The 24583-nt window shown below is 42.1% G+C and overlaps 1 protein-coding gene and 1 long non-coding RNA gene across 6 annotated transcripts in view; one reads left to right on the forward strand and one right to left on the reverse strand.

Moving 5' to 3' along the window:
* Positions 1–5350: 5350 nt before the first annotated feature.
* On the forward strand, positions 5351–7575 carry LOC133137800 (uncharacterized). Of its 2 annotated transcripts, XR_009709623.1 has the most exons (3): positions 5353–5865; positions 6372–6572; positions 7525–7575. It is a non-coding gene; the product is annotated as an uncharacterized LOC133137800 (long non-coding RNA). The 2 variants fall into 2 exon arrangements; XR_009709622.1 differs by lacking the exon at positions 7525–7575 and having other exon boundaries at positions 5351–5865; positions 6372–6714.
* A 4217-nt stretch (positions 7576–11792) lies between these two features.
* Positions 11793–24583, reverse strand: part of LOC133137103 (mitogen-activated protein kinase kinase kinase 3-like) — a 47785-nt gene continuing 34994 nt past the window's right edge. For all 4 annotated transcript variants that reach the window (XM_061255144.1, XM_061255141.1, XM_061255145.1 and 1 more), the window contains 7 exons: positions 22824–22889; positions 22263–22427; positions 21675–21823; positions 20816–20947; positions 19020–19149; positions 18114–18291; positions 11793–16837 (listed from right to left, as the gene is read on the reverse strand). In XM_061255144.1, the coding sequence (XP_061111128.1) occupies positions 16609–16837; positions 18114–18291; positions 19020–19149; positions 20816–20947; positions 21675–21823; positions 22263–22427; positions 22824–22889 (1049 nt within the window). In that variant the 3' untranslated portion in view covers positions 11793–16608. The remainder of the gene's footprint in view (positions 16838–18113; positions 18292–19019; positions 19150–20815; positions 20948–21674; positions 21824–22262; positions 22428–22823; positions 22890–24583) is intronic.

Below are 24583 nucleotides of genomic sequence, written 5' to 3' on the forward strand. Positions count from 1 at the left end.
GATTTTTATGGTTGTGTAACAGTGAGATTTGTCAGCTGTGGCAGAGGTGAGCAAAATAGCACAGATTTAGGAGTAAATTCAAGACTTAGGCATGAGAATTCTCCTGTGAATTTAATACGTAAATTCTGACCTGTTTAACAGTTAAGTTAGCTTTACAGGGTTAAACGGGAGGTGTGTTTGTAGAGGAACTGGACTTTTTTGGAAAAAGTACCAGCAGAGTATTTCACAGTTATTCTGTGTCCTTGAGGTAAAGCACCACAGTTGGTATATCGTACACAGTTGATATATTGTTCTGACCTGTTTAGCAGTGAAGTGAGATTTACAGGGTTAAACGGGAGGTGTGTTTGTAGAGGAACTGGACTTTTTGGAAAACGTACCAACAGGGTATCCCACGGTTATTCTGTGTCCTTGAGGTAAACCACCACAGTTGGTATATTGTACACAGTAGATATATTGTTCTGACCTGTTTAGCAGTGAAGTTAGATTCACAGGGTTAAACGGGAGGTGTGTTTGTAGAGGAACTGGACTTTTTGGAAAAAGTACAAGCAGGGTATCCCACATTTATCCTGTGTCCTTGAGTTAAACGACCACAGTAGGTATTTTGTACATAGGTGTACTCAGAACCTAGGATAATGGAGTATGCCATTGAGTATATTGCAAAACATTGCAAAGAGGGATCCTATGGATCTCTGTTAGAAAAATCTGATCCTCTAGTTTGGCTTGAGGAAGCATGTGAACAGCATAATAGCAAATGTAAAAGTTAAAAAAATAAACACGCAAATGTACTAACAGCCCTGTTGCAAGGTCAAACAGAATTAAAACGCCATTTGTCAGTAGCAGAGAAATTGTGTGCTGAACAGCAGCAAACAATTGAAACACTTGGGGAGACTGTAGAGGCTCTGAGAAGTGAGTCTGCAGTAGGACAGGCAGAGCGCTGTTTAGCAGCACATAATAACATTGAAATGCGCCAACAGTTAGCATCACTGAGGACAAGTTTGGCTGAATCAAAAACTGTAAATGCCCCCATTAATGAAAAGGTTTCAGCTGTCATCACAAAGGAGGGTCATAAGATGTTGAAAGATGCTTGCCACAACTGTGGTAAGATAGGGCATTTTAAAAGGGACTACTGGTTGAGGGGTGGGGGTGCTGCTAGACAGAGACCAAGGTACAAGAACACAGGGACATTTGTCCCTCCTGATTTACCCCGCCCCCCCCTTCTGATACCCCTATCCCTGCCTAACCCCCCCCCCCCCACCCCAAAAAAAAAAAAAAAAAAAAAAATTATGATGACGACTATATGTTTAGAACAGCAGTCCAGGTGTATTTTTCTAGTTCGGGATGTGATGCTTTGACTTGTGGTAGAACCTATGCACTTGTAAGTCGCTTTGGATTAAAAGCGTCTGCCAAATGACTAAAATGTAAAATGTAATGTAAAATTTGTAACACAGTCAGAAATCTTTCCTTCTGCTCAGGGTCGTAAGGAGTCTCGAGATGCTTGCCACAACTGTGGTAAGATTGGGCATTTTAAAAGGGATTGCTGGTCGAGGGGTGGGGGTGCTGCTAGACAAAGACCAAGGCTGAAAAACACAGCAAAAAGTATAACATAGTCATAGTCAGAACATAGCATAGAATATAACATAGTCAGAAATCTCTCATACAGTTCCAGTTATGACCTATGAGGACATGAATTCAATACTGCAGCAGCTTAAACAAGTTTTAGCTACGTTTTATCTAAATTCTGCTGCTGCACATAACACAAAGGACTGTCAATACACACTTCAAACCATAAGGGTACAGAAGGGTTTGGGTGTCAATAGATAATGAAGCTATTTGTGGCAATTGTACTGACAAAAATGTTAAATAAGGTATTTGTGTATGTAAGAGATACAAATGGGAATGCAAACTGCCTGTAAAAATGTAACACATAGTTAAGAATGCCATCACTGCTCCACTGTCATGCAACCATACAACACACACATTAATGTTTGTTGTGGCCATACCTGTTTACACAGATAAATGCAGATGAGAAGGGATTGATTCAGAGAATTCACAACTATCTTAATGCGCCCTCAGGAATAAAGGGGAACTACCAAGACACACACTGGGACCTGATTTTCAAGGGAGCCACGGCAGCATCAGTACTGGCGTTACTGGATGTATCGACTCTGACTTACTACCTTCAGGTTTTAATAAAACAACACAAAAAGGATGCTGAGTACAGGGAAAGGAAGGCTGTAATGAAAGTCGGAACACAGCAGTCTGTGTGTAGAGTCACCTAGTGCTACTGGGACTCCCCTCCCTTGGTACGGCTCTATTGTGGTTGTTTCTGGTATCCAGTGGTGTCAAACATATCTCCTTAAGTCCACTATGTGGTGAGCCTATGGTCATTTTGATAAGGATGTGTTGTTCCTGAATTAAACCTTTCTCTCTTGTTTGCATACGGGTCAAGGTTTAAGGGGATTATGTAGGGAAGAATTTCCTTGATCACTCCCTACTCCCCAGCTAGACCACTCCGGTCTGCCAGCTCTGGTCGCCTTATGGTTCCCTCTCTACGTGCACCTGGCGGTCGAGCTGCACGTTCACGCCTGTTTTCCGTTCTGGTTCCTCAGTGGTGGAATGACTTGCCTACCACTGTCAGGACAGCAGAATCCCTCCCCCTATTTCGACGCAGACTCAAAACACACCTTTTCAAACTCTACCTTTCCTCCCTCCTGATTTCCCCGCCCCTCCTTTCTGATATCCCTATCCTTGTCTAACCCCCCCCCCAAAAAAATAAAAATAAAAAAAAATTATGATGACGACTATATGTTTAGAACAGCATTCCATGTGTATTTTCCTAGTTCTGGATGTGATGCTTTGACTTGTGGTAGAACCTATGCACTTGTAAGTCGCTTTGGATTAAAAGCGTCTGCCAAATGACAAAAATATAAATGCCAAATGAATAGATACCAGCTCAAGTAAGCCTCATATAATCATGCCTCTTTGTATATAAAGTTACCAAGATTTCCTTGTCCACTCTTAAATGGGGGCGACATTGGCTCAGTAGGTAAGAACAGTCGGATTTGATTTGATCCTGCCCAGGGTGCGTCGAAGTGTCCGTGACTAAGATAACAAACCCCCAATTGTCCATGACGAGCTGGTTGGTGCATTGCATGGCAGCCAGTTGGTGTGTGTGTATGTGAATGGGTGAATGAGAAGCATCAATTATACAGCTCTTTGGATAAAGGTGCTATATAAATGCAGACCATTTACCATTTAAATGTTTTGGAACTGCATAGGTGTCTGAACTATTTGAACTGATCAGAATGGACCTTGTGGGGAAACGGACAGAAAGTCCAAGAGGCAATATGTAGGTACACTATCCTTCAGGATTGACAACAAAACAAAGTGGAAAGAGATATAATCACTAATGTCTCAGTAAGCTGAGACATTAGTGATTATAATACAATCTTTGCCTGTGCAGTCAGTTTAAACAACCCAAAAACACTGCTGAGGGGCTCACTTCAGTTTTCATAAGTACTACCTAGTTTCTCCCTTAAATTTATGATAGAGTGGTGCTGCGATGTCGTTCATGATATCATACAGTATGATACTACTGAATAGTCAGTTTTAGGCTGGAGGGAACTTTGACAAGGTGAAATCTACAAAGTTTTATAAGCACGCTATTGTAGCATCCTTTCTTAAAATAAGAAAGCTTACTTGGTTCGCTTTTGAACTATTATACACTTCAGGAAAGTATACTTAGGCTTATACTTGAACTTCTTTGTGACTTTTAGTACAGTAACTTATTCCTGAGAATTTGTTTAGGAGCCTCAAATTATCATATGCAATTTCACCTTTCGCCACCATGTGGCAAATTATATATATTTTTTATATATTTTTGTGCACGCCTAAGTGTGTGCATTTGAAAGCTAAGATGCTGATCTGCAAGATTATATATATTATATATATATATATATCTATTTATGTCAGTCAAAACATACAGTGGGTTATCTAAACATTACAATAAACAAATAAAGCTTGTTTGAACTATACATTTGAGGAAACTGTGCTACCTGACAAACGTATAATATGCTATTATTCTTTCTAAATGAAAAAGTACAGTGCCCTCCAAAAAAAAAAAAAAAAAAAAGTTTTGTGTTGACTCAGTTTCCCTTTGTCGGATGTTACATTTTGTTTAAAGATCTGAAACAATTCAGTGCAGAGGAGATCAGGAAGGGAAATTAATGGAAAGGATGGTTACTGAAAGATTGGCTCAGGAGGTAAGAGCAGTCGTCTGGCTGTCAGAGGGTGTGTCCCTGAGCAAGACACCTAACCCTGAATTGCTCCTGACGAGCTGGTCGGTGCCTTGCATGGCAGCCAATCACCGTTGGTGTGTTAGTGCATGAATGAGACGCTTCTTTTTTCTGTAAGAAGGGCTCGTATGAGTGTCGCGTTGGATTCAACAAAGGCTCCTAAATGACCACGAAAACCCACCTGTTCTTAAATGCGCATATGCATGAGAAATGTGAATTAATATTTACATAATTGACGCTGCAAGACTCTCCGCAGACAATTAATGGAAGGCTTTGCTTACATTATTTCTACGACAGGTCGGGACCACTTGTAAATTTTGTTCCTGAAGAATAATCTAATTCAATAAAAAATTCGAGGAAACACCACGTTCTCTTAAATAACTTGTGCAAGCGATTTAACAATGAATGTGTTCGTACGAGTTGCTCTTGCATGAGGCCTAATGCATGCGAATATCTGGAATATAAAATTATAAATTAGTTATTTCCAAAGATACAACAAACACAACACATTCCGCCATCCATGAAATACTACATAAATAAATGTGAATAATTTTGACCCATGCCATGTCAACAGAGGATATTAACAATAACAATAATTTATTTATTTTTTTAAAAAGGGAAAAAAAACAAATCCAGTTGTAATCCAAATAAGTAAGTTGTGGAATTCATTCAATACTGAATGATAAGTATTATGCATAGCAAATAAACACCCAGGTCATTTTTGTTGTTCATTCGTTTAAGGGAAATATCTCATTACACTGGCTTAAACGCAGCATTTTTAATGGGTAGACTTTCCATGTACAGTATGTGAGGAATGCAATGGAGAAGAAAAAACACATATTGCACTGCAAGTATGATGAAGAGAATCACTGGTTATGTAATTTAAATGAGAAAGGCTGGATATTGTGGATGCTGGAATGCGGAAAGTAAGTGCAGCAGTATTTTCATAGAAACACAGGGTTAGAAAATAGAGTTTTAGAACGACTGGGACATAAATTAGCGTTGCAATGAACTACACACTCCGGTACAGTAGGTGGTGGTATGCACCTTAAACGTTGGTTAGCTTTCGCCATTAAATGACAAGAAGAAGTGGATTCGTTGTTTTGTGTGATCCACTATTAAATGCAAAGACTACAAAGTAGGAGAAGTTGTTGTTCGACTGAACATTATAATGGGCAAGACGTCCGATCTAAGCGACTTTGACCGTGGTACAATTGTTGGTGCCAGGCGTAGTGGTGCCAGTGTCTCACAAACAGCTGCCCTTTTGGGATTTTCACGTACTACAGTCTCTAGAGTGTACAAAGAATGGAGCCAAAAGAAAAAAACATCCAGCCAGCGGAAGCTATGTGGGCGAAAACGCCTTGTTAATGAGATAGGTGAGAAGATAATCGATACAATCATTCAAGCGGACAGATTGGCCACCCATGCTGAAATAACAGCTATTTACAACAGTAATATGCAAAAGACCATCTCTCAACACACAACGCGCCGAACCTTAAAACGGATGGGCTACTCGAAGACCATGCCAGTTTCCACCCTCTGCAAAGTACAAGAAGCTTCCAGCGCAGAGGTAATATCACCTGAACATGCTGGCTATTGCTAAATCACGACGGTCAGACCAGGCCACATTTTGGCCACAATATCAACTTCGGTTCTACCATGTAAAATTCCTTCTAAAGCTGCTTTCACATGATCAGCGTCATACTGTTCAAAAAGTTAATCCATCCACAGTTCGATAAACTGTAACAAGCCACATTGTCTGCAGTTATAAAAGGCTAATTGTGTCCTCGCCTTGTGAAACCAATAATATTGAGTCTATCCCAAAACGTCAAGAAACGAACCGGTTTAGCCATGTAGCCTACGTGAAACGGCTCTGTCTGTGTTGCTTGGTAGCGTAGGCATTATCGTTTACATTTTTCATCTGATAATTGTCCTGTAGAAAAGACGCTGACGCTCAGCAAGATTGGCTCACTCTACTGTCTATCTATTGTGCATATGTTCACTGCTCTGAATCTAACGGAGATCTAATCATGTTGCATTGTGTTTTGTTTTTGTGTGTGTTTGACACCATTACAGCCTCTATCATGAGATGGCATAAGCCTGCCAGTGAAATCCCTCCCTGTTGCAGACCGGCTCAAGCATCCACCAGGAAGAAGTGGGGATGGGGCTACAGGAAAGGGAAATGACTTAAAATTAGTTTCCCTGTGCTCCCCATTTATAATGGACAATTTAGCCATTATATACTTACCCTTATGTGAGTCAACTCTACACTTAACAGTGAGTAAGTTATTTAAATTAAAAGAAACAAATAAATCCTGTTTGAACATCTGTGTTGTTTATACACTTGAGTATATGATGCTGCCTGTCAAATCTAAAATAGATTATAATCCTCACTAAATAAAGAAAAGTTTATAAGGCATTGGTAGGCTTTTATTTCATGTTTTATGTTTTATGTTTTACCATTGTACAGAAGTACATTACATTAGTGGCATTTGCCAGACGCTCTTATCCAGAGCAACATACAGTTGATTAGACTAAACAGAAGACAATCCTCCCCTGGAGCAATGCAGGGTTAAGGGCCTTGCTCAAGGGCCACGCAGACTTTATTGTGGCTACATCGGGGATCGAACCACCGACCCTGCGGGTCCCAGTCATGTACCTTAACCACTACGCTACAGGCCTCCCTGTAGCTGTTGATTGAGTCCAGTGAATCCCCAGAAAGTTGGTGTGGTAGCAGTTAATTTAAAACTGAGAGAACATGGGGACTAATGAACAATGGGGGCCCAATTCATAGCCACATATGATCTTGTCCCAGATTCATTTCATAACAGAAGGTTTTGTTTTGTGCTGTTAATAGTCTGTCCTGTGCTGCCTCGCAGTGTAGAGGTAGTGGTATTACAGCTCATCAACTCACTCCAAAAATATCAAGTTACATACACTGCATTTATCAAGTACACATTCAGTGTTAGAAATTAAGTTAACAATGAACTATTATTTTATTATGACCATAATGTTACTGCAAATATACTGTGTTTGAGAACCCTCTGTTATGAGTGCCAAATGTGTACAGATATTTTATTGTTGCACTGTATTTATTTAATTGTTTAGAAAAATCCGTTCTTTTGCAAAGTACTACCACAGAAATAAAAATATATGATTTACCAATCAAATTTTCCTGTAGAATATCAGTAAATTGAGTATAATTTTATTTTTTAATCCTTTTTTGCAGAATCATGAAGTAAATCTGCGAGAACAATAAAATGATGAATAATTCCTCTCAGTCGCAGTATGGTTTCATTACATTACCTTAAAGTTATTTAGCTGACGCTTTTATCCAAAGCGACTTACAGTTGATTAGACTAAGTAGGAGACGATTTCCCCTGGAGCAATGTCGGGTTAAGGGCCTTGCTCAAGGGCCCAACAGCTGTGTATTTTGGCTACACCGGGGCTTGAACCACCAACCTTGCGGGTCCCCGTCATGTACATTAACCACTACGTTTCAGGCTGTCTGTATTGGTAGCTGGGTGTCATGCTGCCTTTCAGTCAAATGTAAATGATAGTTTGCTTTTCAGTTTTTATTCTAGTGTTTTGCCTGGTAGGTCATCTGACTCAGTAGTTGTTCTGAAATACAGACTTTTCTCTAAAGTTTTCTGCCATTCCACAGACAAGCACAGTCTGTTATTTGTGTTTCATATGATGGTGTACCGAGGGAGAGATTAACCTTTGGCAGCTATGTACTGCTGCTGTAAGCATATTTTCTCCAGAAACCTATCCCAAGACCTAGCAAGTGAATTGGGACATGAGTCTCTGGTCTTAATCAGAAGAACCACATATTCTACAATGATGAAAACTATACCACAATAATGACAATACTTTCACTGCAACATATTTTTGTCATCCAAGATACTTGTATTATGCCATAATTTAGACTTTTTCTCTGCTGGGTCTCAGGAGGTTGAGAACCAAAATGAAAGGAATGTAATAGTATGTCTGATGCTGCACTTTGAGCGTTTTTATCATTAATTCAAGATCAGTGTGATTTGTTTGACCCTTCTACCATCTAGAAAAGCCCAGTGGCTGACTACAGGAGAGGCTTACAGAGGCCTGGGAGGTGGACAAAGCAAAGCCCTCTGCACCAGTCCTCATTGTTACACTATTATATAACTCCTCTGATGAATCAGATAAAATCCGCAACCGCATTTTTCAGAACAAAATGTGTCCACCCGTCCATTCAATTAACCAATGATTCACACCAGTGCATTTAGGCTGGAGGTGACAAAAGGACAACTATTATAAGCAGCTAAGTATTAATGCAGGTTTTCACAAGCCTGGCTTCTGAGAATATAATAATGTTCTTAACATAACAAATTGGTCTTCCCCATTTGGAATGTCCGCCACTTACAGACACAAATGCTGCCGTATTCTTGCCTTCCTAAAACAGGCATGGCTTGCATATGTGTTGAGGCAGTTGATGTGTTGGCGATGACTTTGATTAGTTAAAACTGCTGCTTTGCAGATACTCTTATCCAGAGCCATTTACTCAACATTTAATATTCTTATATCGTATTCATTTATACAGCTCGATATGAACTGAAGGAATCAGGTTAAATACCTTGCTCGAGGGTTCAACGCCACACCAGTGTCCTAACTGGGAATTGAAGCTGCAACCTTCACCTCCTTACCACATGTTATCATTTCAATTTCATTAAATGTTAAAATCACATGAAGGCATGGAACTATGCTTTTGATAGCCCTTCTGGAACCTGGTGCAATACTTCCTGGGGGTAGTATCCTCCTTTCCTCCACAAGCACCTCATCTCCGATTGGAGGAAAGGAGGATACTTTTTTTTTTAGTATTGGTGATGACATGGTCTCATCCTTGTTTGATCATATTGTGCTTCCTGTTCTCTGGGGCCATTTCCTCTGCCTGGTTGCCATAGCTACTGCACGTCATAGCCCCCTCACAAACAGATCATTGTTTTCTAGTGTCAACATTTAAGTCAGCAAAAAGATTCATATGAAAGGAATGAGTTTATAAGAAAAGCAATAAAAGCAGCAATTTGTTAAAAGCAGTTGAAGGATGGGTTTCCCTTCTTATCTTAGGGGCAGCCTGTAGTGTACTGGTTAAGGTATATGACTGGGACAGGCAAGGTTGGTGGTTCAAATCCCAGTGTAGCCACAATGAGATCCGCACAGCCGTTGGGCCCTTGAGCAAGGCCCTTAACCCTGCATTGCTCCAGGGGAGGATTGTCTCCTGCTTAGTCTAATCAACTATACATCACTCTGGATAAGAGCATCTGCCAAATGCCAATAATGTAATGTAATGTAATGTAATTATCACTATTAACATAAAATAAAAACAGCTGGGATGAAGCTAGTGCACATTTCAAGCACTGCACTGACTTTGACTTCACATATTTTATTTAAAATTACAACTCCTGACATCAGCTTTGATGAAGTTACTAGAAATAATTCAGTTAAAGTTAAGTACAAAATTAAGCACAACTGGCACTGCATTATGAAGCTCAAGTCTATTTCTAAAATCTTAAAAAGGTTAAGTGAGGAGGCTGGCTGGTCTCCACTTTAAAGCAACTCCACAAAATTAATATTGTGCCCTCCGTGCCAAAACAACATAACAAATTTCACAGAATCCCGTTAAGTTTTCAGTCCAATAAAGAATGAATAAATGTGCTTATCGGTTGCCTGTTGTGTAATGTAATTTACAGAGGAGAAATAACACATTTATTGTATTATTTCAAGAGATTCGTTTTTTCATATTATTTTTCAAAAGCTCCATTGGGATGCGACAGCTTGAACAGATTTCTCAATCACACTTGGAATCTACCCTCAGAATATAGCACAGCCATCCTGCTTATCTCAGACTGAATTCACCAAATAAAATGTCCAGGATCACTGGGGCCTAAAAATATTTTTCCTTTCTCATGATTTTTTTTATACAATAATTGATGACACATGGCTCTTTATGATAAATTGTTGCATTAAACTGTGAATGCTTTTTCATACGGTTAGCCTCTCACCTCTTGAGTAAAATCTTCAGTGTTAATTGTTTTGGGTTGGAATGGGGTCCTGTGTTTTCAGTGCCAAATGGAGTTCCGCCTTTTATATGTTGCTTTTCGCTTCATGCTCTGTTCAGTTATTCTCCCTGGATAGCATTTCTAAAAAAAAATCTATCTGAAGTCACCGTGATAGGATCTGTGCTCCTTCTCGAAGGATGCGTACAACATCACTAGCTAATAAAGAATATTGTAATTTTCCAAGCAGTGGGGCACATTATGCAGTTTGGCCACTGTGTGATATTTAGAGTCACTAGAGTGCAGTCAAGAGTTATTTTCTTTCATGATTGCTTACCTGCAGAGGGCAATGTCTATCCAATGTGCAGAATGCATGATGCGATATGACTGACGCTGAGGACACAGAATGGAAATAAAAAAACGTTAACATTTTGTTTTGGAAGTGTCAGAGTGGTATTAATGGAATGTAATAAGCGTAGGCACTAGGGCTGTGCAGAGACATTATCCGTCTGTATCTGTTCAGCCAACTGAGATCTGTATCTAGCTGGTGTCAGTCTAGCAGAGTAATGCAGGAAACCAGCCCTATACAAACGTACCTGGGCCGCTATCGCTGTGTGCGTATTCAGTGTAAATCAGTAATGATGATCTATCTTTGCAGTGCAAGGTGACAGATGAGTTTGGTCATGTAACACTTTTATCTTCAACTGGCCTGGAAACATCTAGAATTGGTGGACGAGGGTGCATATGTCTGCCTTATATCTAGTCCCTCTTTAGAAATATCACCTTGTTCTCCTTACCATCTTCAAGTGCACTAAATTCAGCTGAGAGGAAACGTCAGTCAACCTGCACGTCTGCCACTACATACCTTAGACAGAGCGCAAACCAATAGAGCATGGAATGGGGACAAAAGGAGTGAATAATTATATATTTTTTAAAGAATAGTATGCATGTAAATGTACTTGGATGTCGTTTAGGCCCTGTTAGCTGACACAGTCCTCACACAAGGAGGGAGATTGTGGTGGAACAGCAGAAATTAAGTGTCAGAGAAGGAGGGAAAGTGACAAGGGGAACTCCAGAGTGAAGAGAATGAGATGAAAGACAGATAAGGAAGATAAACAGAGTCTTGGCAGGTGTAAACAGAGGAGGGAACGGAGGAAAGGGAGGAGAGATGGATAGTAATAAGAGTAGGGAGGGAGGGAGGGAGGGAGGGAGGAGGGTGGAGGCAGTGGCTGAGGAAGGACTGACCACAGCACATCAGCATTGATTAACCACTGCAGCCAGCTCTACAGCTCAAACAGGAACCCAGGTTTCCCACTTCCCTGAGCAGTGCTGACTACGTCAGAGAAGTGGGGAAGAGAGCACTTTCAAAAATAAAATAAACACAGACGAGGATCACTCTACCCAATTATGATCTCCTCATCACGTCTTCTATTTTGTGGTCTTAAAAAATACACAACTCAAAACATTGTGCTCTTAAAAAATGAGTTTATTTAATCTTCCTTATACAATAATTCCTTATTTGGCAAATTGTCCGTGGTTTGTCATTGGAAGGCCTATGAATGTCACTGAGCCTCACTCAAAACCATTCCATCCCACCCTTCATTCAGTGATATACCTCCTCTACAATCATCTTCATTATAATCTGCCAAGACTAAGCAAACCGTCTCAATATACAGAATAAAGTCCTGGACTCAAACTCGTCGTATAAAAGTGAATACACATTCAGCATCAAATGCACATGAAAGACATGTATTTCTTTCAAGATCAGATTTGTAGAAGGCACAAACAATACATTACCACTTCTGGTTATTAATCACCCTTCAAGGAATTGAGTGTGGAATATCATCATGCTCAATTCTACTTGTTCACATTTCGAATCATTCATTGTTCATTTGCAATTTTGAGTTATTAATCCAAACAATTATAGACCCTGGCACTCACAGTATATGACTGAGCTAGGCCTGGGTGATAGATGGCGGTTAAAAAAAAATCCCATTTCATCTCACAATCATATCAGATGAGCCAAGTAGTTTCAACCTAATGAATAAAACCAAACTCAAACCTTCCACTAGGTGGCGATTCAACTAAACACTTCTGAAAGATACATCATTTTAAAACATTTTCTTAATGGATTTGGATGGATTTTTTAGTGGATATCCTTTATTGATCTGAATGACTCCCCAGAAATACAATCTACCATACTTTAGGAAGCTGCAGAGAGGGAGCATCATTTCTCACAGTGAATACTGAACTCCCAAGAAAAAGACAAAGACAAAGAAACTGTCTTAATAACTTTCAATTTAAAATAATGGAATGACTACAAGGATGATACACCTGGAAACATATTTGAAAACAATTCAGGTATCATCAGGAAATATTACATAGTTTTCGTCACCTGGTTCTGCCCCCCAATCAGACTATTCTGTAAAAAGGCATAATAAACAAACTATCCACTCTTCTGGGCCATAGCATTCCACTCCCCCAGCCCTGTGCCTGCTTGGAGACTTGTCTGAACTGAACCATCACCTAAACATCAACAACCCATTCTTAATCACCTTAACTATTGCCAAAACAAACAAAAAAAACAATAGTCAACTGGAAATATGGATGAAGGGATAAAGCACAGACAAAGTCAATACATCTCAATAGTTAAACTTGTTGACAAAACACATCTCAATGGATAAAATAACAGCACTCTCCAAATACAATCATTTTATGAAATATGGATACCATTCACTGTTTCCCAACAGCTGCCAATGAGCTAATTCCACAAACTCCTCGATTTCACACCTAAAATACAAGAATTTCCCCAAATGCTTCCAAATGCACCCATCCATACCATACCATCCGAGAACATTAGTATACAAATTATAATAAAAAGATAGCCAGTACCAGTTCAGTTTATAATATTAGCTAAATGCTCGCCTCATGTCTGTGCTTGTCTCTTATTAGGTCTCGTCTGTTTGTTAATGTGATTCCTGTCTGTCTCATGGATTCAATCATTTGAAGTTTGTTTGTCCATGTATTTTCTTGTTAGGGGATCTTGTTTTGTTATTAATATATAATAATTCTTATATATTTTTTATCTTTCTCATTGTCGGAGGTGGGGATGACTGACATCGTATCATGAAGTGGTGAACTGGGAAGGGGGTGTGTAAGTATGAGTGTGTGTGTGTGTGTGTGTGTGTGTGTGTGTGTGTGTGTGTGTGTGTGTGTGTGTGTGTGTAATAAAGTTGACCCCCACAGTGGGAGGATGCTGTTGGTTGGCAAGTGGAAAGAAAAAGTATTTCATCATCTTCCTTGAACAATAATTCCTTATTTGGCAAATTGTCCGTGGTTTGTCATTGGAAGGCCTATGAATGTCACTGAGCCTCACTCAAAACCATTCCATCCCACCCTTCATTCAGTGATATACCTCCTCTACAATCATCTTCATTATAATCTGCCAAGACTAAGCAAACCGTCTCAATATACAGAATAAAGTCCTGGACTCAACCTCTTCGTATAAAAGTGAATACACATTCAGCATCAAATGCACATGAAAGAGATGTATTTCTTTCAAGATCAGATTTGTAGAAGGCACAAACAATACATTACCAGCTCTGGTTATTAATCACCCTTCAAGGAATTGCGTGTGGAATATCAAGTCTTTTACATCTTTTACATCTTCAAAAATCAGTCCCAGTTCATTTGCAATTTGAATGTTCTGCCCCAATACACCAAAAAATTATATAATAATATAATATAAATGATAAATTATGAGCTTAACGTCAAACGGAGCTTCAGGTGAGCTGTCCTGTGAAATCACTCGTTCTTAGCCACCAGATCCGGACCATGCTGAGGGCAGCGTCGCTGGTCGGAGTGAGGGAGGGAGGGCTCCTGTCCGCAGGGTTCTCCTCGAGACGCACAATAAACGCACGAGACACCACTCTGCACGGCCTGCGTCTACCTACACGTGCAGCAGTCCACCACTACAGTGACTGCACAGTCCACCCTCTGCAGAGACTGCACCTCATAACTGACTGGAAAGGAAACAGGAAACTGGCAGAGTGCATCCTGGAGGAGAAACACTCTGCCCTGCCTGCCTACCAGGACACTGAATAAGGACAAAAAAGATCAGCTCAGGCAAACTGGTAAAAATAGATTTCATATGGAATTATGAAAATATGACTCACAATTCTCCAAACAAGATCTTTTGATTTCAATTTTAAAATTAAGCTTGTGTTTGATGAGCCACGTGACAGCAACTCTCCTTTTCAGGAAAAATATTTTCTGCTCACGTTGTGTATATAGAGGAGTAATCACGCAATGGAGCAATTAACTTGCAGCACAAGTGCAATTAATAAAATTGCACGGGAAGATCTGTTTTTAAAAAAAACACGAGGCGGAACACCGCTTGTACGCTCGTTTACGATCATTTTTAAAATGTCCCTGGGGTTGCTTCGAGGGAAAATGTATCTGGGCTCATATATCCAGTATCTATACTTCATAGAGAATCAAATAAATAAATGAACTGAGCATTAAGCAAAGTGAACCCAAGACCGGGCGCCCTTCTGTGCGTACATCAGTGGTCCCAGGGTCTGAGGAGGGGATCTACGGTGACAGGCTGAAGAAACTATTTTACTTTCTGTATGATAATACAATTTCCACCGGCTATCACACCAGTCAAATTAAACAAAGCAACTGTTACTCTAATTAAAGTGTGCATAGTTATTTTGAGGGACAAAATGTTCACTTGTAGGATAATTAAAATTATTGGGACTAAATAAGAAGAGAATTCCCCAAATCAATAAATCGTAGTGAAATAGCAATATACTGAAAATATAGTAAAATATATTTTCAAGATACAGCATGACTTATATGATATATGATGATACACGATATATGAGCAAATGAGCATATGAGAAATTATCGTCATTTTTAGATATTGCAAATGTATTTTCCTACACATTTACAACATTTAGCACTGTATTACATTTCCCGTCAGGGGAAATAGTGTTCGTGTTTTTATGTGGTTAATTTCTAACTGCTTTTTGGAGCAACCAAAGGGACAATTTAATAAAGATCACATTTCATATATGAACTGGCCTTAGCACTTTACTGGAGTGAGTTCACTGACCGTCTTTGGTCATTTGTGTGATGTTGGATGATTCACATGCAGATCAGCCTAATCCAATCCAGAGACCTAATTCACTGTGTTGGGAGTATTGCTTGCCTTCTCCCTATTTACAACATGTAACCTACAGGAGGTTCCTATTCCTATGTAAACATTTCAGTGACCAATAAAAACAGCTTTTGTTATTAAATTATAAAAAATGTATTTTATATTATCAAAAATATTCTTTTGCAATTTCAATAGATTATTCTACAAATTGTTCTCCTTATGAATATACAATAAAAAGTGCAAGGACAAAATGTTAGATTAATTCATAAGGGTCCTTTTTGAGTGCGCATTTTTGAGTAAGGGAGCTCACTTAAAATAATACAGTACAATGTAGGTGTGTGCGACCTTCTCAAGACAAAACATTCACTTCTGTAGGCAAGAAATACATGCACTGTGGCAAATTTTAACATCAGTCCAATTACCGTTAATAATAGCTAATATGGTAAACCCATTAACTCCATACCCAATCATTTCACATTAAAATGTTCAGAGTTAATTCAACTGTAAGTTTGTACAAGTTCAATAGGGATTGAATTTACTCTATTGGCAAAATGTACATGATTAGAGCTGATTTAAATTGGACAGTTTTACAGTGCGGGCAGAGAACGCTTCCTTATCACATGACTAGCTGTTTTTCTATAGCAATGGCATTTCTGATTGGCTTCTGAGTTTAGGGCATAAGGCATCTAATGAATGATTGACAGCTCTTACTACAGTGTTGCCAGGCACTAAAGAAAGAGAAGTGCTTTGTCAGTGGAAGGCGTACACTCCGACCGTTTTCAGCTAAATGCATAAGCATTGTATCTTTCAACCACTAAGTGGTAAAATGGGGCCGCCATGGCAGCATACTGGGGCGGGGCTCATCCCCTCTAAGCCAAACTCATCCTTCTCGCTCTGGAGAAGGAACGCGCAGCGACAGCTTAATTTCGCAAGGGGGTAGCGACACGCCCGGCCCTGTCTGGGACACCCTGTACCCACTGCGGGCGAGGGGGGCAGGGCTGTGAGCGTGGCCGGTCAGCCAGAGCCCTGCGGAGGCCATGTTGTTGGGACTTGCTGGTGACTCTGGAGGTCAGAGCGTGCTTGTGGAGGTGTGGGAAGGGGCGGGGGTGGGCGCTGGTTAGAAGCCCCCCAGGATGAAGGGGTGGCTGAGCAGCTCCTTGGCGGTGGGCCGACCCTTCTCCTCCACGAACACCAGCCGCAGGAAGTCCCGGCAGGCGTCGGACACGCTCTCGGGCAGAGAGGGCTTCGTGGGCTGGGTGGCGATCTTGAAGATGGCGGCCATTGCCTCAAACTCCGCCCACGGGGGCTTCTGGGTCAGCATCTCCACCACTGTACAGGCCACACTCCTGAGACACACACACACACACACACACACACACGCACACACACACACCACCTGGTCAGCTTAAATCAAGCATAAATGTAACTGGAGGTCAAGCTTATTCTAGGCAGACTAATGTTAAGTATATAGTAGATAATGAGCTGCCCTGAAGTTTTTTCTGAGATATCCTGAGCTGAATGTTGACACAGAAGAGATTTACAAACGAGTTGAGTGGGTTTGGGATGAGGTAATGCAGGAATCCCGTCCACCAAGCCAAGCTGTCTCCCAGACAACAAGGCAATATCACAGCTTTATTTGGGGATATTCATAATATTAAACTTGACATTAACTTTAAATTACCGCATGACTCCAAAAGTACAGATTTTCTTAATTATTTTAAAAAAAATCTTTGGATGGCAGATGCCAAACCACCACTTTAGGAAGTTAAACTCATATTTTTAAATGCATAGTGACATTTATGAAACTTAAAGATATCATAGATGGGAAAGTTTTGGCCAGGAAATGACATAATCTCTAAAGATAGCTCATTGTACACCAACAAAAACGCAAAGTCAATAGAGAACCTGAAATACACAATGGATTAGCATTTAAACAGGTGCCACACGCACGTCATTGTTCCGGCACTTGGGACTACAGGGTTAAGGTTATCAGAGGAACTCAGGCCCGCTGAAAGGCCCAAGGCGGTTCTCAGTCTACATAAGTGGATAAGTGAAGTTTCGTAGATACGGTTTCATATCAAGCTGCCGATGTCTGGCGAAATCTGTAAGAAAATCTGGCTTCATTACATTACATTACATTATTGGCATTTGGCAGACGCTCTTATCCAGAGCAACGTGCAGTTGATTAGACTAAGCAGGAGACAATCCTCCCCTGGAGCAATGCAAGGTTAAGGGTCTTGCTCAAGGGCCCAACGGCTGTGCGGATCTTATTGTGGCTACACCGGGATTAGAACCACCGACCTTGGTGTCCCAGACATTTACCTTAACCACTACGCTACAGGCCGGCTTCATGCAATATCTAGGCAGTGAAAGGTAAAATCTGATTATACATGTTAAAAACATGAAAATTACTATTTGGCCCAAAAAAATGTTCATAGGATTATGCAATAAGACGATCCTTCATCACAGTTTCTGCAGAACAATGAGTGATTCAGACTCTAATCTGGGGTGGAGAACACCTGTGTCAACCGAGCGATCGGCATTGTTACTCATAGAAAAAGGCCGCTGTATTAGAGCGCGTGGTGTTAATGAGTCAAAGGCACGGCCGTGGAGATTCCTCACCAGACATCTGCCTTGCGTCCGTATCCCTCTCCACTGATCACTTCCGGGCTCATCCAGTACGGGGTGCCGGTGACAGACTTGATCCCTGTCCCAGACATGCAGATGGTCTGGATGCGTTTACTGGCACCGAAGTCACCCAGCTTCACATTCCCAGAGGAGTCCCGAAGAATGTTCGCGCCTGCAGGACACAGAGTTGCACAATCAGATCTGCTTCATAAAAAGAGAAGCAACAGGGGTTCCTCAATATGAACGATGCGTTATTGTTCTCGCACAGGAACAAAAACTCCAGTTTGAAATGAGTGTCCTTTTCGACAGTAACCGAAGATTCTATTTCAGCAAGTCAATGACACACAATATTTGTGTCAAAGGAGGTAGGAGCTTTATTCAAACCCATCTATCAGCATGGGATTATTCCTCTGTATCTATATGTGAATATTAGACTAAGCAGCTGAAGGTCCCACAGAGTTTAATGCTTGACCGGCAGGTCTTTCTGTTTCACCCTGCTCTGCACCGCCCAGCTGTGAGACGCCTCTTATTTGAACAGTGACTCATCGGTCCCACAAACTATAGCTCCACGTCCTGGCAGTGTGATTCTCATAGACTGAAGACAACATATCAAGCCTCATCTGTTCCTGCCACCCTTTTCAGTTCCAAAAACAAGTATCATGGGAAACGCCCAATATAATCCACCCCTATCATAAATACAAACTAAACAGCTCCTGTTTGTGGACTGCCTGGTTGCAGACCTTCTGTAGTCTTCTAGTCGTAAATTGAGGATTGTTTTTTTAATTTCATTTCCGATTTACACAGACAACCCATCTGGGTATCTAATCGATCACACCGGAGTCTTACAAAACCAAGATATAGATTAAAACAGCAAATGTCATTTCAGTAGGTGCACGTTACCTTTGATGTCTCTGTGCACGATCATGTTGCTGTGGAGGTAGAAGACCCCTTGCAGGATCTGCCGAGTATATCTACGCGTCACCTTCTCCGTCAGCGCACCGTACGCTTTCAGCTGATCTTTCACCGAGCCCTGTCCCAAAAACACGCACCCGAAGGGGTCACACACACAGCAGATCCCGTGCTAGAGCGGGCTTGTCAAAAAATTACATATTAATGCAGTGCTATGAATATTTATACAATTGATTTTCCATTAGTTTCCTGCTGAATTGTATTTCTAATTTCTCCTCTGTCGGCGCTGAAAGACAGAACAGTACAGCAGTATTCTTGGCAGAGTCCCGGGGAACATGCTGAATTATATTAGGCTGGGTTACTGTTTACTGTTTGTAAAAACTTCATATAGATGCCGATTTACTGGGGCAGTTCTGCTTAAGCACCAGGCCAGGGGTATGACATCTGCTTAAGACATAAACTGCACAGTTCTGATAACAGGTCCTTAGGTTCTTCCACATCTAATACGCCACTGTGAGAATGGTACACTGAGACTCCGGTAAATAGTTTTCCCAAAAAGAACACCTCGAGATGTGCTGTTTTTTCCCTTGTTTCCTGTTTTCCATGCCCAGCATGGAAACTATTTTTCACAAGAAAAGTGTTCGACAGATGCCTGGAGGGGGAAGCCAAGCACACAGAGAGACAAACACAGTCTCTCACACACACACATGCACACACAATCACAGGCACACACACACACACACACACACACACACACACACACACACAAGCCAAGCACACAGAGAGACAAACACAGTCTCTCACACACACACATGCACACACCCACACACGCGCACACACAATCACAGGCACACACGCACACACACACACACACACACACACACAAGCCAAGCACACAGAGAGACAAACACAGTCTCTCACACACACACATGCACACACCCACACACGTGCACACACATGCACAGGCACACACATGCACACGCACACACACACACACAAGCCAAGCAAACAGAGAGACAAAAACAGTCTCCCTCAGACACACACACACACAAGCCAAGCACACAGAGAGAAAAACAGTCGCTCACACACACACACGCACACACACGCACCCACACACACGCACGCACACACACACAAACACACACACACACGCACGCATGCACGCACGCACGCACACACATAAACACAAGTCAAGCACACATGGAGACACAAAGAGGGCTGCTTTTCCGCTGCAGTCTGCAGGAACGCGCTTTCTGGAAAGATCTCTCTTTCCTTATCGGAAGCTTCCCCTCCCAAACCCCAACCTCCACGAAAGAGTGTTATGGAGGTGTTGAGGTGGTGGAGGGGGGCCCCAGACTGGGTTAATGTAGTGGAACAAAGCATGGCCAAGGCCTGGTTGTAAAAGCCTAAAGCTGCCAGGAACCTCCTCTGTAACATAAACACCCCCTCCCCTCACACTCAAACAGTGCATGACTAAGACCTTCAGTGACCGCTACAACATCATCCATCAAGGGACATCACAGCAAGTCCTCTCAAACACATGCGCTGTAAAACAAAAAAAGCTCTTATAATCAGCTAATTACCTTTGCTTAAATTGAGCATTAAAGGATATTCCACCCCACCGATGTTCAACGATCAAATAATCAAATTTGGCATAATGAATTGTGAATAATTTAGTCGGATGAATCAGTTTATATGGTATTTTAGTTCAAAGGCACATCCTGCGCAGTAATCCTGCCGGGCCTGGTTCCTGAGGGGATTCTCAGTGTCTCCAGGCTCATACTCACCCCTGCCATGAACTCCACGAAGATGGAGAGCTTCCTGCTGTCTGGGTCTCGCAGACAGCCGTAGTACTGCACGATGCGCTCGTGCCTCAGGTTCTTCAACAGCTGAATCTCACACTCCAGAGCGTTCACTTCCTGCACAGAGCGAGAGGGGCGGGGTGCCACAGCATGTGAGCAGTGTGAACAAACAATCTCTAAAAGGGAACATGGCGTCATTGCTCTAGCGCATCCAGCGGTAAACACGGGCCTTCTAGAGGGGAAGAAAGAAAATGTGGCTGGGTGGCACAGACTGGCTCACCCGTGAGGCAGCCTATCGGTACTCAGATCCAGTGAGAACAGGGGTTGGGATTTTACTGACCCACCCAAGTAGAGTGTTGGACTATTTGTACACTTCCTGAATAGACCAGTGAACAAATTAGTCAGTGATTAGAATCTTTGTACTGAACTGAACAGAGTGATTCATAATTCCCACCACAACTCAGTAGTCTTCCTAATAACTCCAGAAATGATTATTCCTTATCAGGGAGGACATTTGGACACAAGTGTTCCAGAGTGCCATGATTCAGGTTTTCTGATTCAGGGGGTTTGTGATCGCTGCAAAATATATTTTTCTTTTTCTGGGGGAGTTCTGTGCTTGACATTCCACAACCTGCACATTGTAAGCATTCATGAAATAACTCTTATTGACTTGCTCATGCATTCTTTCTTTAAGCATTTCAAGCATTTATTAATAATGTCATAACCGGCGCTGGCCAGTTCAGTGAAATCGAAACGCAAACATTCACAGAGCTCTTACACCCTACGGGTGCCTCTCCGCCCTGAACAGAGACACGGTGGCCCTTCAGGCCGGACGCAGGCTCACCTTGCTGGTGTCCTGGCAGTCGGGGTCGAAGGGCACCTGCTTGACTGCGAGCTCTCGGCCGGTGTCTGCGTCGTAGCACAGGTACACCTCTCCGAACGCGCCGCGCCCCAGCATCTTCCCCAGACGCCAGTTCACAGGAGCGCGAGAGGCTGGAGGAAAACAGCACCAATCAGAGGCATGACCAATCTCAGGCCAATCAGATCACAGACGCTCAGAGCACTGTGAAGGACCCGCATTTCTGTTCACTGACAAAGTACCAGAATGTACCAAGAGTTTTTATCCAGTAGGAGGAAAATTCAAAACATTAATTTACTCGATTACTTCCTGTTTGGGAGCAGTTTTTTTTGAGAGAGGGAGTGCAGTGTTGCCTCGTCTCACGCCAAATCAAATTCTGAAGGCATTCTCAAAGTATGTCTAATTATTTAATGCATTTCTGATTCTAAAATCATTCCTTAGTCCATAATGAGAAATACAAATTGAAGTTATCAATGAATGCAAGAACCAGCATGGCTGATAGCTTTCACACTGGTGGCTTTCTTGCTCTATTGTGATTGAAGAGTGGGCGCTGTGTCAGGCAGGAGGGCTCACAGTTAGTGGGGGAGTCAGGGCTGGGTTTGTCGGAGGGCCAGCCCAGGAAGTTCAGGTCGCAGTACTGCAGGGTGCTGTCGCCGGTGAAGCTGCGGGTTCGACTGGAGCAGACCGGTGGGAACAGGCTCTCCTGAGGCATGAAACTGCGAGGGAAGGTCCTCCGACCTGGACACACACACACGCACAATGTCACAGCCAAATAACTGACTCAGTGCTCATTTCCAAGAATAAACCAGGGCAATTTTAGCGTGTAATGCCATTCTCTCTCTCTCTGTACACCCCTCTTCAAAGCAGACCTGGGAACCTTTCAGAAAGGCAGTGTGATAAACTAGGGAAACATAAATCCTTACACTGCATAGGCCCTGGTCCAGCTGACCACTGCAAGCCATTAAAAGTAAGTAAAATACATTCTGACCACCATTGTTTGGTGTGAGTTTATCTTTTGGTTTGTGGCTGACACACCAAACACTTTTATGTTCTCCTGAATAAGGTCAAAACCATCACCAAACACGTAGACAAAACTACATGTGTTCCCCACACGCCGGCCAGGGCTGGACTCACCGTCATCCAACCTGTGACTGGACAGATGAAACTGCCTGGGGAACGTCCCGCCTTTCCTGTGTCTGCCTGCAGGGGGGGCAGTGGAGCACAGCGTTAGCACAATGCAAGCGCAAGCAGAACTCTCAACCGCCCGCTCGCTGAATACATCTAATCAAAGCAGCGCCGTGTGACTCTTAAACGGCGAATAAACGGAACGGGACCCGGCCGGATGAAAGAGGCCTGACGGCCTGCAGACGGGCAGCGGAAAGGGTCCCGATCCGACAGAGCCGGACGCTGAACGCTCAGCCGTCTTTCCCCTTTCGCAGTGAGAGATCGCAGGCGGGTTCGACCGCTGCGGACCGCTGAGGGTTGCCTGACGTCGCGCTGGGCCAGTTTTACAGGCTGAGCGGCTGAGAGGCACAGCACTGAGGCCTGCTGGGATTGAAAACAGCTGTTAATTGAGAAGACTAATGCTCTCCTCTCTTGTTTGTGTGGCGGTCTCCCATGGAGACAGAACTATTTACGTCTGTTTTACAGGGGAGGGAAGAAAACTAAAAAGCAAAACGCCTCGTATCCCTCGGTCTGGAAACTGAGGACATGTTTTAATCCATCTGTCCAGCTTTATATCACTGGTAGAAGAATGCTGTGTGTGTGTGTGTGTGTGTGTGTGTGTGTTTGTGTGCGTGTGTGTGCGTGTGCACGTGTGTGAGCATGTGCTTGAGCATGTGTTTGTCATCTGCTCTACACACGTGGGAGACTGAATCAGTGCATGTGTGTGCATAACATCTGTACTTCTTCAAAGTTTGCATACTGTACATGTCAACATATTAGCATTGCATGAATGTGTACAGGTTAACGATATTAGCATTGTATAAATGTGTACAGGTTGAATTAACGATATTAGCATTGTATGAATGTGTACAGGTTGAGTTAACGATATTAGCATTGTATGAATGCGTATAGGTTGAGTTAACAATATTAGTATTGTATGAATGTGTACAGGTTGAGTTAACGATATTAGCATTGTACGAATGTGTACAGGTTGAGTAGGAGTTAGTGTGTTCATCAGCGGGTCATCTGTTGATGCACGTTCATGTGCGACTGCGTATCGCATTACACCCCTGCGGCTCTGCAAGGCTGCCTGTAACTGTGCATCTGTGTTACTATGTCAACCGCTACATTCTCATTTGAATTTGCACTGAATTTGCAAATAACAAGCATGCATGGACAGATCACTGTATTTAACAGCCTTGACGAAGCAGTACATGAATGCTCCCAATCTGCTATTTCTCCTACTGCAGTGTTTGCACAACACATTACATCCTGACTAGACAACAAAGGTTTATTATATTTGACAAATTCTCATGTACTATTACCATTCATTTACTTGGCAAGCAGCCTAACTGAATTCTGAAGTGTGTATAAACATTTGCATAATTGAGAGGAAATTTATTTTAATGCATGATTTGTTTCACACAGTTTCCCCATTAAAATATTGAGCTAGGAAATCTGTACAAATACAATTAAAGCTCACACATATACAAAAAGTACCGTGTAAGACCCTCATCTCAGCAAAGCAATGATATTCTGAGTTCATTCATACTATTCATGGCACTCGTAGAATATGTTCACTATGCGCTATTATGAAGTGAAGGGCCTCTCTTAGATGACAGCTACATTTATAATGCTTAATTGCTCTGCGTAAATCTTTTAAAGTCTCGTGCCCGCGGCTTGCAGCCGCCAAAAAGCCGCTGTCATTAACAGGCGGTTAAAGGCACGGG

The sequence above is a fragment of the Conger conger genome, chromosome 9 (assembly GCF_963514075.1).
Source record: "Conger conger chromosome 9, fConCon1.1, whole genome shotgun sequence".
Classification (NCBI taxonomy): Eukaryota; Metazoa; Chordata; class Actinopteri; order Anguilliformes; family Congridae; genus Conger; species Conger conger.